We start from the raw sequence: 16,214 nt of genomic DNA, 5'->3' as shown, positions 1-16,214 counted from the left end.
TTTTTCAACTTTAAATCCGATTGCTACTCCCTTGCTTTAATAGTGTATCTTGTTAATTTTCATTGGGTTCAATTCGCATCTTTCTGTGCTAATCGATGCTTTACTTTGTTAAGGTGTCGTTGTATTCTAATCTTTGTGTACGTATTTAGTGTACTGCCTCCCTTACACAATGCCTCACGAGGGCTCTGTAAGGTAATCATAAATAAAATAAAATAAAATAAAATAAAATAAATGTAATCTCTTTTAGATGTGACGAGTGCGTGATGGTAGAGCTTCTACAACTTGAGTGTGTATGTGTCCCTTGAATCGCGCGTTCCCTTCTTCGGGCTCACTCGGCTTGCAGGTGCCGGACTTCCGCATGATGGCGGTCAAGCCGCTGGCCTCGGTGCACGACTCGGTTCTGTACACGTGCTCGGCGGCCTCGTCGGACCCGCAGGCGCTCACCATCCGCTTCCTGATCAACTTCCGCAACCTGACGGACTTCTGCAGGGACGGGCTCAAGTGCAAGGCGCCGCCTATCACGCGCTCGCGCTCGAACGTCGTCCGAGGGCCCCTCGTCATCTACGACTCGCAGGTACGCGGACGAATTGCATCAATATAGAGTTTTAGATTAGGGGGGACGCAAGCGTTGGATACCCGTAGCGCTTGGGGCCACGGTACTGCTCATGCACAGACCCCTATGCGCGTGCGCAGTACCGTGGCCCCAAGCGCTAGGGGGCTCCAACGCTTGCGTCCCCCTAATCTAAAACTCGATCTCTAATGTCATTGCGTCACACTGCGTCAGCGAAGTTTGACTTCAATTCTGAAACGCTTCAACAAAGTCTCCTCCAGTGGCGTATCCAGAATATTTTTTTTTGGGGGGGGGGGGGGGGGAAAGGAGGAGGGAAGGAAGGGGGTGCGCGTACTTGGCCAGGGACGAGGAGGTTGAAAGAGGGGAGGGAGAAGGCTGGGACTAATGCATAGCGGCCACAGACCAATGCACAATGACAAGTTATTACTGCGAATACGTTCTACTGTAAAATATTCATTTGCATGCCACACTGCAGTTACTGTTCATGGCTGCAGGCGGCGCATACGCAGAGCGTGCCTACGGTGGCTAGCGTAGCGTGCCGATGTGGCACGTACTGTTCCCGTCGCCGACCACCGTGACACTGGAAGAGCACCGAACACGCGCAGCGAAATGGCAAACGTGTTGTTACGTTCCGCCCCATTGACACGAGCCAACCACTGACGACGAAAAAAAAAAGCTTACGTTTCGCCATTACAGACTCTGTATAGGCTGCTATGATCCAAAACCACATTTTTGAGGTGCTACAGAGGCAAGATTCCCCAGCAAAATGTCCCCACATTTCTCTATGGGGACCTTTCGGGTTGGGCAAATACGAGAAAGCTCTCGTCTCGATCGCATAGCGATTAGTGTTTTTTCCCCCGTATATGTGTGCGCTGTGAACATCAAAATGCACCGTTACCACCTCGCCCAAGCTTCAACCCTTCGTTCCAGTAATGTTCCCAGGAAACGCTATGCTCCAGTCAGGCCACGTTGCGCGTGCTGCGTGACCACGTAGTCCAATTTCTTCCTCGTCTTCTCTTCTTCGACGCGTGTCATAGCAGACGATACTGTTTGAAACGTGCACTTGAACACTCGGCTCGATGCAAAAGCTAGAAACTTTTCTCACACACACACACTAAGCAGGAGGAGCAATAAACGTTTATTTCCGAAACAGTATCCAGGGGCAACCCCCGGTTCTACTCTAGGTGGGAGGTTTCTGGCCTTCACTGCCTTTTTGGCCCTGGCGACGAGGCGTCGCTGTTATTCCAGGTCCTCGGAGACGAGCTTGGCCTACCACGATTCGATGAGGTCTTCGCTTTCTTGTCTGGCGTTATCTTTCGGTGAGGGCGATGCGTCTGTGTCTGTAGATGCCATGGGCACTCGAGAATCAGGTGCGCCAAGGTGTCCGGTACGCCGCACATTGGGTAGAGGTATCCTTGTAGCGCTGGGTAAAGTCTACGCATGAGTATTCCGTGGGTGTAAGTGTTACTCTGTAGTCTTCTGAGTGTGGCGCTTTCTTCTTTGTTGAGCGCTGGGTGAGGTGGTGCGGTGCACCCCGCGTTCCAACCTGTGATGTTGATAGGATCGCCGAGTAGGTGACCCACAACTAAAAAATGTCACAGTTTCGCCCTAAGGGCGAAGCGATGAATGCGATAGCAACACAGCAATGTCATACGAAGTAAGGTGAGCGGCTTTGGTAGCAATATGAATTGTAGTAAACATGAGCCGATTAAGTAAGCAGGTGTGCTGCGGCGTAAGTAGACCGACATGAAGAGAGACTCGATGACCACGAGAAGGCGCGTGTGAAACGGTGGTGTTGCTGAGAAGCGCTTCCCGTGGGCAGCGCGTGCGAAGGCACACACCTGTAGCGCTACACTGCCGACCCGGGCAGCATTGCATGTGTAGCGTGCGTTGGAAAATGTGGCCCGACTATTACTAACTGATTGAAGAAGCGTGGTGTGAGCGCGCACAAACAAACATGAATAGATCACACTGAATGACTGCAGACAACGACCGTCAAAACGCTGGCAGCGAGCGGATATATACGCCGCAGCAGGGGGCGAAGGTACGCGCGGTCTATCGCTTCAACGGAAACTGAGCGGCGAATGCGCATAAAGGTCAGAGCCGTGTGGAGATAAGAGACGGTGCGGTCGAACGAACGACGAGCGCGGTTGTTGGCAGCGTAGAAGTGCGCCCCCCCCCCCCCCCCCCGCTCCTTCCGGCGCTGGCTTCCCGCTTCCTTGCTTGCGCGTGGGAGAGATAAGAGACTGTGCGGACGAGCGACGAGCGCGGTTGTTGGCAGAGAAGTGCCCCCCCCCCCCCCCCCCCTGCTCCCTCCGGCGCTGGCTTTCCGCTTTCTTGCTTGCGCGTGGGAGATTGAGTGCGTTCGCTCTCCGTGATAGCGCGCGTCCCCGCACGCTGCCTCTGGGGCATACGGCGCGCGGCGAAGATTTTATCTATACGGAACCTCACGGCGACGCCGACGGCGACGGCGACGCCGACGGCAGAAATCCGGTTGAAGTGTCCATATAATTGCTATCGCAATAAAAGAAAAGGGTTATAGTTATAGATCCGCTAGGGCGACGTCGGTTAACTGAAATACGCATTTCTCTCGCCGCAGCTTGATTTCGGCTCGACCGTACCCGTCGAAGGTACGGTGTCGTGTGCCTTTGAGAACGCTCGCGGAGACGTGCTGGCCAACCTGTACGGCTTCTTCAACATCAGCCGGCTCCTCCTTCCGGTCGGCGTGAATGCCTCGCAGCTCTGCGTTCTGCAGCAAGGCTGCCGTCTCGAAGAGAGGCACTGCCTCGGTGTCAATCACGCCAAGTGAGTATAAGCGTCTCTGTTCAAGCCTGGGTTAACCAATGGGCTAAGCCGGCGGGCCGGAGCCCCAACCGAAACGATTCCTTGACGTGATTGAAAAAAAAAAGCTTTACTCCGACTCAAAATAACAAATTAACAACAAAAGGGTATAGGCGTTTCGCCACCCATGCAAGTGACATCTTCAGTATGTGCTGACACAAATGAGGGGAGGTCCCAGTCTAGTTATCGCACACGTCCTTGTAAACGTCCGGCAGGGCGCCACGGTTGGAGTTGCACGGCGATGCGTCACGACGGATGAACGAGGATTCCAGGAGTTTTCTTTTCCCCCACATTTGCCTTCGGGCCAGTGGTGTCCCATTATCATGGTCGAAACTGTGCCCCGTCGTCCAGCAGTGTTCGACAAGTTTCGCCTTAGAACTCGTTGGGTGGGTGGCCTTGGCAACTTGACGTTCCCTGCTACACATTTAAGAATGATTTCCGCATGTGCGCCCTGCCAAGCTTTTCTTTGAAGAATATAACGGCATGACAGTGCTACACTATCGAAACACGACCCTCCTCTCTCCCTTCCGGTGGAGGCAGTGAAGGCATCGGCGACATTTAGGGAGCTCCTCATGTTATCAGATATACGAAAACATAGGTGGTGTTCCTCTTGGTGTGTCTACATTTGCCTCGTTTCTGTTTTACTCTGTTGTTTGTTCTGGTCATTCTGTTATATTTGTTCATTATGGTTAACATCTACGCACCTCGTTATTGACCGACAACTGATTGCATTTCATGCCACTGGCTAAAGTGCCCCGTGATTAACGGCCTGACGCACAGTGAAATCTTGTGGAGTGTAAATACAGCTCACTGTAGTATGTTTTCTCATCAAATATGTTCGCGAAACATGAGCGCCTTTCACCTAATGCCGACTAAACAACTCGAGCCATCTGATAGCAAATCTCTACACGCAGCTTAAAAAAATTGTGTTAAGTTTATAGGTTGTGCTAGAAATGTTAGGGCGAATAGAAATTGTAGGTATTAGTCCTAATGCCTCTATTGCCCTTATTACGTTTATTTGAGTACTCGAGTGTCGAACTCTGTATATATATATATATATATATATATGGATTTTCTGCAACACGGGGACCTTAACGCTATAGCGTTAAAAAGTTCATGGCTAACGATTGCTGCTGCCAACGCCAGCGGATGGGAAGAATATCGTCGTTGCAATTAGTTATGCATGATCTATAGTTGACATCGGCGTCACGGGGAGGTTCAGGTGTTTTACAGCCACTCCTCCGTTTCAGAGGATAACCAGAAACCATCATAATCATCACCACCACCACCCCCACCAGACGATAGACAATAAACGCAGAAGAGAGGTAACAATAACGACTTCGTGGCATTAGTCACTCATAATTCTCATAATATCCATCCATTCACCCATGCATGCGCACCTGCGTTTCTGGTATTCGGTAAGCTGTAGCCCGTTTACGGACAGGGTAAAGCTCTGACTCACTGCGGTGGGTTCGTTACGATTATTTAAGTTCGCATAACAAGCAGGATCCACGTCCTCTTGCAGCTGCAGCCAGTGCCAGGCTGGCATGGGCTTCGACAGCTTCTACCACCTGTGCTTCGACCCTCGCCAGATCGGCCAGTCGTGCGTGTTCCTGCACCAGTGCACGCAGTCTGATCCGCGCTCCCTGTGCAGCCTAAGGGTGTGCCGCTGCCGGCCCCGGCACGAGTTCAAACCCGAAGGCTGCCAGCCCCAGGTCGGACTGGGCTACCTCTGCGGACCCGGCACCTACTGCTCCACGCCGCAAGCCACCTGCGTCAAGCACGCCTGCGTTTGCCCGGAGGTACGTGCGAGCGCGGAGTTATTATGTGTAGCATCAACAAACTTCGTCGCAAGTAGATCAGAGGGGCCATATCACTAAAAGACAAGGACAAGAACGAGAGAACAGGACGAGTGCTAACTTTCAACTGTTGATTTCCAGAAACAACCGTATTTGTAGGCCCGCACACCGAAAAGGCCCAATCACCGCACTTGAAAACCGGCCGCGTCCAGAAACGCAAATTCACTTGTAGTCCGAGCAACTGAAGGGGAACTGATGCAGCTATATCAGCGGCCCTTGCTATCAAAGTGGCTTCAACAACTTCTCGCGTAACATTATCTACATTTCTATACAAAACCGAGCACTTCTTAAACAAGGGTTTACACCCACAAAAGTAGTTTTAGCTAATCCGCGTACGCGATACGATTTAGGCTGCGTTCACACGACGGGGCTGATCGCCGGTTTTGTCTGCAGATGAGCATGACATGGTTTCAGTGCCGCCGAATCGCGCCTAACACAAGGAAGCCGCTGACGAGCTGCTTGCGGTGTGATTCGCCGCAGCTTAAACTCCCTAGATTTCCTGCTCTTTTTTAAGCAGCCACATCTACTCCGTCGGCCGCCATTATCTTCCTAGATAGCATGCGACCGTCCACGGCCGCTGCTATCTACGTTGCTCGTAGCAGCGTGCAAGTGATTGCGGGTGAACAGCGTTAGGAGAAACATGGCTGCTGGAATGAGCACCGCCCAATGAGATTCGTCGGCGGTGCTTCAAAGCACCACCGACGCAGCTGCGATGGCAGCTCCGACGGTAAGTCGCAGCTGCGGGAGAGGGATCCGGTGGGAGAGCAAACAAATATCTATAGGGACTTCACTGCAGCTCAGCCGAAATACTGGAGAGATAGACGTCAATGACGATGATGATTTATTGTCATCTCCTTTGAAACGGGACGGTGACAGTCACCTAGCTTGCTCGATGTAATCATGTACGTTGTAAATGATTTTTATTCTAGCATTTTTTTTGTCTACATTCTTTTTTCTCAAAACTTACCTGCCTTGTATCGCTAGCTATTCCTGTAACGGATCCGGTCGCATCAATCTTTTCTCTGCTTTTTTTCCGCCAATACTATAAACGTCTCTTGCTTATCTCGACTGCTGAACGGTTGGTGCTTCCGTCCACTTAAATCCAAGCGCTTCCGGAAGTTGTACGTTACCTACACTGGGTGAATCCCTGCGCATTCCATTAGGATGTGCTAAGTGGTCTTCGGGTTTTCGCTGCAGCATATGCACGCCTCATGTTATGGAGAATATTTGCTCCAGTGTGTTTTTATTCTTAGGCAACCAGCTCGAGCCTCAAATAGCAAGGCACTGCCCTTCGTGCCATCATACAAATTTTCCCTTTTAATTTCTTCCCATTCTTGTAAATCTCCATGGACTTTCTTGTTTCCATTCTTTGCATCCAATTCGCTGTCTCTGTTTCTCTCTCACTTTCTTTCTGAATACTCCTGGTTGTCTATTTACTTTCAATTACCCTGTACTTGGTTGCAAACTTTCCTGACCTCTTCCTCCGTTCTTTGTCCGCGCGTTTCAGATACAGATACTTAATCACTTTAGCCGAGTACTTATTTTGATCCATGTTCCTGGGTGTTTCTTCAAAACTTATTTTGCTCTGCAATTTTCTGACATCAAATGAGGTCCAACTCGTCAACTTGCACTACCTCATTTGGAGTTTACTGTGGGCTCCCAAACCCAACCTGCCTACTGATTTTTGGTTAACTTCCAACCCCGACAAAATATTAGGTTGTAAGCAGAGAATGGCATCTTCGAACGTTAGAGCTGGCAGCATTACTCCTTCCCAGATTCCACGCACCACCACATGATTATTGTAGCCCTAAAGTGCTGTGTTTCATTATTGCTGCATTCCGCTTCCGCTTTATTTTCAGGTTATCTTGGTGGGTGTTCGAGTAAGTTTTTTCTTCGTTTATGAATACACGCAGACGTATTTACATTGTTTTACTATGGGTATGAATTGCTGTTGAATTGACACCACGTATTAGTCGTCTCTTCATTAAAGATCACAATTCCCAATTTCTCCGTGCTAAACTTAAGGCCTAGATTTGTTGCTGAGTTGCCACACATATTCGCGAGTTTTTGTAAATCTCATAAATTGTCCGCTAGTAGTACTATGCCTACCGCATATATGACCCAGGGACCTTCTGTCGCACCCTTTACCCATTAAAAATGTACGATAAATTAAACCGTAATTCATTGTTTTCCCGTCTTTTCTATGCCCTTGACATAAAGCGTGAACAACAATGGAGACAGAGGACGTCCCTTCTTGAGTCATCAGTGAATTTTCACTTCTTCATTGCATTTCCGGCCTCCCCATACAATGCAGTCGAGGACGGCAGAAAACTAAGTGGGGTGATAAAGTTAGGAAATTTGCAGGTGCAATTTGGAATCAGCTAGCTCAAGACAGGGGTAATTAGAGATCGCTGGGAGAGGCCTTCGTCTTGCAGTGTACTTATGTCCACTGCATGGCGAAGGCCTCTCCCTGCGATCTGGGATGATCTGGGCTCCCTGCGAAAGGCTGCTGCTGATGATGATCTGAGCAGCTCCATGTAATCGTAATCTATGCCTTCGTGTTGGAGAATATCCCATAACAATTCCCTGTCCTGTCTACGTTGTCATAGGCTCGTTTAGTATCTAGAAATGCAATCTATACAGGTCTATTCTGATGTTTGTACAAACATTATCCTCTAAGCATCTGCCTGGTCTGAACCCATTCTGTAGTTCCCCCAGTACATCATTTTTTTTCCATCCACTTCGACAGTTATTATTTTATGGCTTGAATTGCCATTCTATATATAACCGACGTTACCGTAACTGGCCTGTACGAGCTAGTTATAGGGACCGTGGTTAGGTACACTATAAGAATGCGTGAGTCGGCTAGCGAAAGAACGAGGAACCGTTCAGGCCGATGGAAGGAGCAGAAGAAGCTATATTTAATTTTTCCATTTTTATATCCTCGCAGCACGCAGCACGAGGAACGAGGCACATGCATATGCACCTGAGCGCACCATAAATAAAAGGCGGTGAAGATGACGATGACCGCTAGAGGGCTCCCCCCCCCCCTCCCCCCTCCTTTTTAGAGAAGCGCAGCGATGCATGGGCGCCTAAGAAATGGCCTTTGGTGTCAGGTGGTCGGCTAAATCCTTTGTTTCCTTCGTGGTGAAGTGGTCGAAAGCGCATAATGCTGGCGAGGACGCAAGGTAGGCGGGTTTGACTGTCGATAGCAACGACTTCTTCACGTCCGTTGAGCTCGATGGTGACAGTTCTTCCTGTCCGGCTGAGCACTTTGAAAGGGCCGTCGTAGGGAGGCCTAAGGGATGGTCGGATGCCTTCACGCCGGACGAAAACGTGGCTCGCTGTAGTCATGTCCTTGCTGACAAAAACGCCACTCGACGATGCATCCCGGCTAGGACAAGGACGCAGGCATGAAAAGAGGAAGCAGAGCTGTTGAACGTAACTGTCTGGATCGGGCGTGGCGACAGTAGCTGGCGCAAAAATTCACCAGGCATACGCAACGTTGTGCCATAGACCAACTCCACAGTTGTGCAGCCGAGGTCCTCCTTGAAAGACGAGCGCACGCCAAGCAGGACGAGAGGAAGAACTTCATCCCAAGAAGCACGAGCCTGGCGAGCCATCAAGGCGGCTTTAAAGGGACTGACAACTGATATTTATGGACCCACTTTTTTATGGCGCAACGAAAAGCTCACCCTCGGTAGTGTTTATACCTGCAGCGGTTACTTCCAAAAGTGCGTGGATATTTTGTAAGCAGAATTTTTCGATCTGAGCAGCCTCCAAAAAAAAAAAAATGAGTCTCTCCTCCAGCAACGCTGAGAAGTGATAGCGATGCCGATAGCCCGCCTCGCAAATTGCGAAAGCCGCCAATCGTCCAGCTTTTACTGGAGGAAGTGCAACTGTGGTTAATCACCTATATCGTCACCTTTCCAGCCACTTTTAAAGGTAAATAGACTGCTACAATAAGTTTTCGTTGCTGTACAGACCTTTCTTACAGCTGCACCGCGTTCTTTTCCCAAGTACACGCCTACGTCATGGCTGGCTGGCCCCCGTCGTCGTTATTCAGTCGATAGACGAGCCAAGCCAAGTCATTCAAAACGAAGGCGAAGGCAGCGCCACTTTTCTACTCACTACAAACTAGGGCTTATTTGCACATTGTAAGTTAGAAAAAGCTTATAATAGAAATAATGTTGCTGCATTTCAATATTAATAACAAGACCAGGAACAGGATACACTGGTAGAAGGTCACGTGGTAGACCTCTTAAATGGCTTCATGTTTTTGCCGCATGGTGCGCCAAAGGTCATTTTTCACGACTTTTAGTGAAGAATTTAAAATATAAATCCGCGTTTAATGAGAAAAACAGGGCCTGTTCTAGCCAATATGATATACGATCTTTCCATCCACGGGGTTATCTCAATTCATGTTCTGAGCGGTTGTCTGTCCCTTTAAGTTGGTGGTGAAGGCGTTCGACCATTCCATTGGCCGATGGATTGGGTGGTACGCGGTAGTATGGACATGGCGGACGCCAAGCAGGCACGTGAGTTCGCGGAAGAGATCGCATTCAAACTGTCAGCTGCGATCGATGGTAACAGCGCTGGGGCATCCGAAGCGTGAGGTCCAGCCACTGACAAACGCTGAATCCACGGTCAGGGCCGTTACGTCGGTGAGGGGAAACGCCTCAGGCCAGCGGGTATAACGGTCCACACAAGTGAGGATGTAGCCAGCACCTCTGAATGGTGGGAGTGGGCCAACGATATCGATGTAAACGTGATCGAACCGAGCGTAGGGTAGGCGAAAGGAGTGAATTGGCGATTTCCTGTGTCATGTCGTTTTGGAGCGTTGACAGTGAAGGCATTCACGCGCCCAGCGGGGCACGTCAGAGTTCACACTTGGCCACACAAAGCGGGTCGTAATGAGACGCTGCGTAACACGAACTCCGGGATGGCTTGCGCCGTGAAGCTTGTCGAATATTTGACGGCGGAGCCGGAGTGAGACAAACGGGCGTGTTCGACCCCGTGAGACGTCGCAAGCAATGGTGCCCGAAGAAAAAGGAAGGGGAACGTCGGACAGCGCCAGTGATGTGTTGGATTAGCGCATGTCGCGAAGTTCGACGTCTGTAAGTTGCGCCGTGGCGATTTCTTCGAAGTCAAGCGTGGGCGCTGATATTGCGTCGATACGGGAGAGGGCATCTGCGGCCACGTTGACTGGGTCTTCAATGTACCGAACGTCCGCGGTGAACTCGGTGATAAAGTTGAGGTGCAGTATTTCTCGTGCGGTATAAGTGTTGTAGTTACCGAGAAAAGCGAAAGGCGAACGCTTGTGGTCCGTGAGGACGTGATGACTTGAGCCTTCCAGCAGGTGTCGGAAATGTCGAATGCCTAAGTATACCGCCAGCAGCTCACGATCAAACGTGCTGTATCGCGTTTCTGCAGGTTTCAGTTTCTGCGAGAAAAACCCGAGTGGGTACCAGGAGTTGCGCTGGTACTGCTGTAAGACCGCGCCGACAGCCGTACTAAATGCATCGGTGATGACACACATTTGTGCAACGTGCAGAGGATTCACCAGCAGTGTGGCATCCGCCAATGCGTTTTTGGCAGCTTGGAAGGGCGCTTCGGCGTCAGACGTCCAAGTCAGCGGGGAGGACGGAGCTTTTGTGCTCTTGAGTAGGTCAGTGAGTGGTATGATAATGTGGGCGATGTTGGGAAGAAATCGGCGGTGGTAGTTGAGCAGCCCAAGGAACTCGCGGAGCTTTCGGATTGATGTTGGGCGAGGAAAGTCGCGCAAGTCTTGAACCTTCTTTTCTAATTGTCTGATTCCCTCGCGAGTGACGCGGTGTCCGAGGAACTCATGTCGTCGACACCGAAGACGCACTTTGCGGGGTTCCTGAGAAGGCCGTGTTCCTGGATCCTAGAAAACAGCAGGTGCAAATGGTCGCAATGCTGTTCAGGGGAAACACTAGCCACCAGGAGGTCGTCGAGATATGCAAATACGAAGGGGAGTCCCCGGGTTACCTCGTCGATGAATCTCTGGAACGTCTGAGCAGCGTTTCTCAACCCGAACGGCATGCGAACGTACTTGAAAAGACCGAATGGCGTTACAATTGCAGTCTTAGAGATGTCCGCTGGCTCAACCGGAATCTGGTGGTAGGCCTAGATTTACCAAACCTATCTTGCTGAGTATCACCGCTCCTGCTAGGTTGGCAGAAAAGTCGCGAATGTGGGGGAGGGGATAGCGATCGGGGACGGTGCGTGCGTTGAGGGCACGGTAGTCGCCGCACGGGCGCCAATCGCCAGGGTCACGCTTGGAAACCATCTGGAGAGTTGACGACCAACTGCTCGACGAAGGGTGGGTGATGCCCAGTTGCAGCATGTGGTCGAATTCTCTTTTGGCGATGGCAAGGCGGTCCCCAGAGAGGCGTCTGGGTCGGCAAAACACTGGAGCACGTACAGTAGTTACAACGTGATGCGTGACGATGTGACGAACTGGCAGCTCAAGGTAGGAAGGTTTCGTGATGGCTGGGAAGTCCAACAGAAATGAGGCTTACATAGATGATGGTATCTGAGGCGCCATTCCAGTGGTTAATGTCGTAGGTGCGAGGATGCCTTGTATAGACATACTGATCGTTGTGTCGACCAATCGACGAACGTGGAGATCAACACTGCGGGCGAAGTGGGTCAGAAAATCAGCGCCCATTATGGCCATGCGTAGGTCTGCAACGACGAATACCCAACGGAAGGTGCGTCGGAGACCAAAGTCGATGGTAAGAGAGCGCTGACTATATGTGTTGATAGCAGAGCTGTTGGCTGCTTGAAGGGGCGCAGTTTTCTGAGAGCGCTGCCGGTCTAGTCGCACGACAGTAACGACACCGACCTCTGCACCTGTGTCCACGAGAAATCGATGTCCGTCCGGCAATCCTGTAAGCGACTTAGAACAGGCGGCTTGTCGAACGGCAAGAGTCACTGGTGGTATGTTTCCCTGCCAGCCGCCAGGGAATGGCATTGACGTGCGCTGGAACCGAAGTTGCTGTGGTACCAGCTGTAGACGCGGCGACGAGGGCTTGAATGGGAGCTAGACTTAGGAGACAATCTGGAACGGGGGAATCGCGGTCTCGTCGACGAGAGTGGGACGCTGGCTGTAGTGCATTAAGTCTCGGCAAGGTCATCGATCAGTTGCTCAAGGCGAGCTGCCGGCCTTCGAGTTGCGGCAGCGGAACGGTAGGTGCCGTCGCAACAGTACCTCTTGCTGAATAGTCAACGACAGGATCGGCCAGCTCCGCCAGCTTGTCGAGGGACAGGTCATCTGGTGCGGTAGCCAAGGCAAAAACCACATTTTGCGGCAGGCGCTGAAGGAACAGTTCTCGCAGCAGCGGGCTGTTTGCGTCCAGCCTACTGTCACTGAGAAGCCGCCGCATGCGACGTAGAAGTTCCAACGGTCGGCGGTCGCCGAGCTCGCCTTCGTTGAGAAGCTGCTTAAGACGCCTGCGCACAGACACAGACGTGCGGTGCAACACTGTCGTTTTAAAGTGGTCATAGGGGGTGGTTTCGTGGGGCGCGTCCACAACGTCGTAGAACTCCGCCACCACCTCCGCTGAGATTGCGGAGACAGCGTGGAGGAACTTCGCTTGTTGTGAAGTAATGTTCCGAAGGGTGAAGATGGCCTCCACGTATGTAAACCAGGCTGCAAGATTCTGTGGCCAAAACGATGGCAGGTGAATTTGCACCATGGCGATGCCCTTTGCGCTGATCGCCGGTCTGTCGTTTATGGTCCCTTCCATGATGCGGTGCTCTCCTTGCGATCACGTCCGGGTCACCACGTTATAGGGACCGAGGTTAGGTCCACTATGACAATGCGTGAGTCGGCGAGCGAAAGAACAAGGGACCGTTCAGGCCGATGGCAGGAGCAGATGATCGAAGCTATACTTTATTCTTCAATTTTTTTTAAACCTCGCAGCTCGAGGAACGATGTACATGTGCATGCACATGCATGTGAGCGCGCCATAAATAAAAGGTGGCCGATGAAGATGATGATGGCCGCTTCACTAGTCTTACCCTTATCATCTTTGTAGATGAGGTTCATCTTGCTTTCACGCCAACCAACCGGAACTTTCTTCATTGTAATCACTTGCTCTATGGCATTAGCTAGCAGTGCCTAGCTCTTTGGACCGAGGTTTTAGATTAACTGTGTTGGGATTGCATCGGGTCCGGCTGCTGTGTTATTAGGGGCATACTCTTCTGCTTTTTTCCAGCAAATGTTTTCTATGCTAAATTTTGATCTCTCAGGCTTCTCTGTTGTTGCTGGATCTGTTTAAGTCGGAACTACGCTTTCTTTAGCGCCGAAGTTATGCTTAATAACGTTTCTGGCTGGCTGGCGCCCATCACTGGCTCTCCTCACACCGGTCACGTGCCCCTCACCAAGTAAAGTGCGTTCTCTCTCCCCCCCCCCCCCCAAAAAAAAAAAAAAAAAGATTCCTGGCTGCGCCACTGGATGAGTTTTCTCTTTCCGGTTGCCTATGCATCCTATGGAAAACCAGATGCTCTGAGGCGAATCTGCTTGACTGAACAGAAAGAATGCATCAAGACTATGGTGCTTGACGAGCAGTGTATGCCGCTGATTCAAATTTACGGTCCCAAACTCGTCTCCACTTGACGTTTTACTATACTTTCGAAATCACATTATAGGAGATGGTGTGTGTCGTGTTTCGCCCAACAGGGCACGCTATAGTTTTTTAAACCTGCAGTGAGATGATACAAGGCAAGCGGAAGAAGCGCTTCGCCAGGGCCCTCGCCTGTTTCACTGGCGATGTCCAGTACAGCTTTGCCTGCGTCGCGCCAAGCTACGCGAATGAGCTGTGTAAACAAAGAAGGAACGAAATAAAAAGTACAGTGGTACTCGCAGCTGTTCGCTGTATGTGTCGCAACATAGCTTCCGAGGTCTTTAGCTCGCACGTTGACGACCTCCGAGGCCATGAAGGAGCTGATTATGGAAATCCGAAAGGTTCGCATATATTCTTAACGATGCTTTGTCTCTTAATAAAAAAAAACGTGTTGTTGGTGGTATGGCACGTTCATAATATTCTTTTTATTTCGAGGCACCAAGGCTGTCCCTCGCGATTAATGTTCAGGTTCGAATGATGTGGAATAGTTTACGGGAATCGTACCTTTTTGTTGTGCTGTGCTGCTAAGCTCGAGGTCGCGGGACCAAATCATGGCCACGGCGGTCGCATTTCGATGGGGGCGAAATGCAGAAAACACCCATGCATTTAGATTTAGGTGCACATTCCAGAACGCCAGGTGGTCCAAATTAATCTGGAGTCTCCCAGTACGCTGTGCCTCATAATCCGATTGTGGTTTTCGCAGATAAAACCCCATTAATATATATATATATATATATATATATATATATATATATATATATATATATATAAAACACCTTTTTGTTGTTTAAAACTCGATCTCAATTAAATTGTGGGGTTTTGCGTGCCGAAACAACCATCCGATTATGATGTACGCCGTATGGGGGGGGGGGGGGGGGGGGGGCTCCGGATTAATTTGGACCTATTTGAGGCTCGAGCCGGTTGCCTAAGGACGAAAACATATCGGAACAAATATTCGGAACTAGATGAGACATGTGTATGCTGCAGTAAAGATCCAGAGACCACTCAGCACATCCTAATGGAATGCGACGGGATCCACCCAGCGAGAACCGTAGGTAACGTGCAACTCCCAGAAGCGCTTGGGTTTAAAGTGGAAGGAAACATAAACAGATCAGCCGTAGAGATCAGCAAGAGACGATTAGAGTACTGGTGGAAAAAAGCAGGGAAAAGATGGATACGACCTGATCTCTTAAAATCATAGGCAGCGGTACAAGGTAAATTTTTGAAAAATAAAAATAATGAGAGGTATACAAAAATGCTAGATAAAGAACATGTATAGTATACCTGATTAAATCAAGCAGGCTAGGTGACTATTTGTCGCCGCCCCGTTTCAAAGGGGATGCCAATAAACCATCATCATCATCATCATCATCGACCACCTGGGGTTCTTTAACGTGCACCTAATTCAAAGTACACGGGTGTGTTCGGCATTTCGTCCCCATCAAAATGCGGCCGCCGTGGCCGGGATTTGATACCGCGACCTCGTACTTAGCAGCCCAACACCATAACCGCTCAGCAACCACGACGGTAACTCGATCTGAGCGCAGCTTGTGCGGTTTGCTCGCAGGACCACGTGGCGGTGAACGGGACGTGCCAGGCGGCGGCGGCCATCGAGCTCAAGGACATGCTGGTCATCCTCACGTCGACCGCGATCGTGTTCACAGCCTTCACGTCGTTGGTGTGCATCCTGCTGCGCGACCAGCGGCCGGAGGACGAGGAAGGCAATCGGTCGCGCTACTCGCTGAACTCCATCAGATAGACGAAGACGTCATCGTCATCGTCGTCATCGTCGTCATCGTCATCGTTGTCATCGTCATCGTTGTCATCGTCATCATCGTCATCGTTGTCATCGTCGTCATCGTTGTCATCGTCGTCATCGTCATCGTCACCGTCGTCATCGTATCGTCAACGTCGTTTTTGCCGAGGCCCGGTTTGTCGCCGCCACTCCCATAATATAGTCATCATCGTTCACCATGGAGCCTGGAGACGCGGCGCAGCAGATCCTGTCATCCCATCGCGGACTGCGTCCGCATATGTTGCGCGGCGCGTGACGGGCTACGATTTCGCGTTAAACCGATGTCGAATAAACTATCACTAATCACTGACTCGCTCTCCTCACTGTTCAGCTTTAACAGAATGCTCTTTAACGTAGTATTTGACGTCGTCACTCGGGCATATAGCTTTCGAGGTGTAGACGATTGAGTGTAGCTAGTCTTCCCGAATCACTCATTTTCACTAGTATTGTCATCATGGCGTCTCGAGCTCGAGCTCTCGACGTCGAATAACGAT

The 16,214-nt window shown here is 50.6% G+C and overlaps 1 protein-coding gene across 1 annotated transcript; it reads left to right on the top strand.

Moving 5' to 3' along the window:
- The first annotated feature begins 347 nt into the window (after positions 1–347).
- Positions 348–16,015, top strand: LOC119450514 (uncharacterized). The gene is made up of 4 exons (XM_037713996.2): positions 348–574; positions 3,171–3,376; positions 4,938–5,214; positions 15,493–16,015. Exons 1-4 carry the CDS (start codon positions 359–361, stop codon positions 15,682–15,684), a joined length of 891 nt encoding a protein of 296 aa, XP_037569924.2. The 5' UTR covers positions 348–358; the 3' UTR covers positions 15,685–16,015.
- The last annotated feature ends 199 nt before the right edge of the window (positions 16,016–16,214 follow it).

This window comes from Dermacentor silvarum, chromosome 4, assembly GCF_013339745.2.
Source record: "Dermacentor silvarum isolate Dsil-2018 chromosome 4, BIME_Dsil_1.4, whole genome shotgun sequence".
Lineage (NCBI taxonomy): Eukaryota > Metazoa > Arthropoda > Arachnida > Ixodida > Ixodidae > Dermacentor > Dermacentor silvarum.
The sequence above is the reverse complement of the archived record's forward strand: the minus strand, read 5'-3'. Positions and strand labels throughout refer to the sequence as shown.

Bases quoted from the DNA above. Each gene is read 5' to 3' on its own strand.
- LOC119450514 (XM_037713996.2), top strand. From the start codon at position 359: ATGATGGCGGTCAAGCCGCTGGCCTCGGTGCACGACTCGGTTCTGTAC. The intron at 575-3,170 runs GTACGCGGACGA...CTCTCGCCGCAG, and splicing joins TCGTCATCTACGACTCGCAG to CTTGATTTCGGCTCGACCGT. The intron at 5,215-15,492 runs GTACGTGCGAGC...GTTTGCTCGCAG, and splicing joins ACGCCTGCGTTTGCCCGGAG to GACCACGTGGCGGTGAACGG.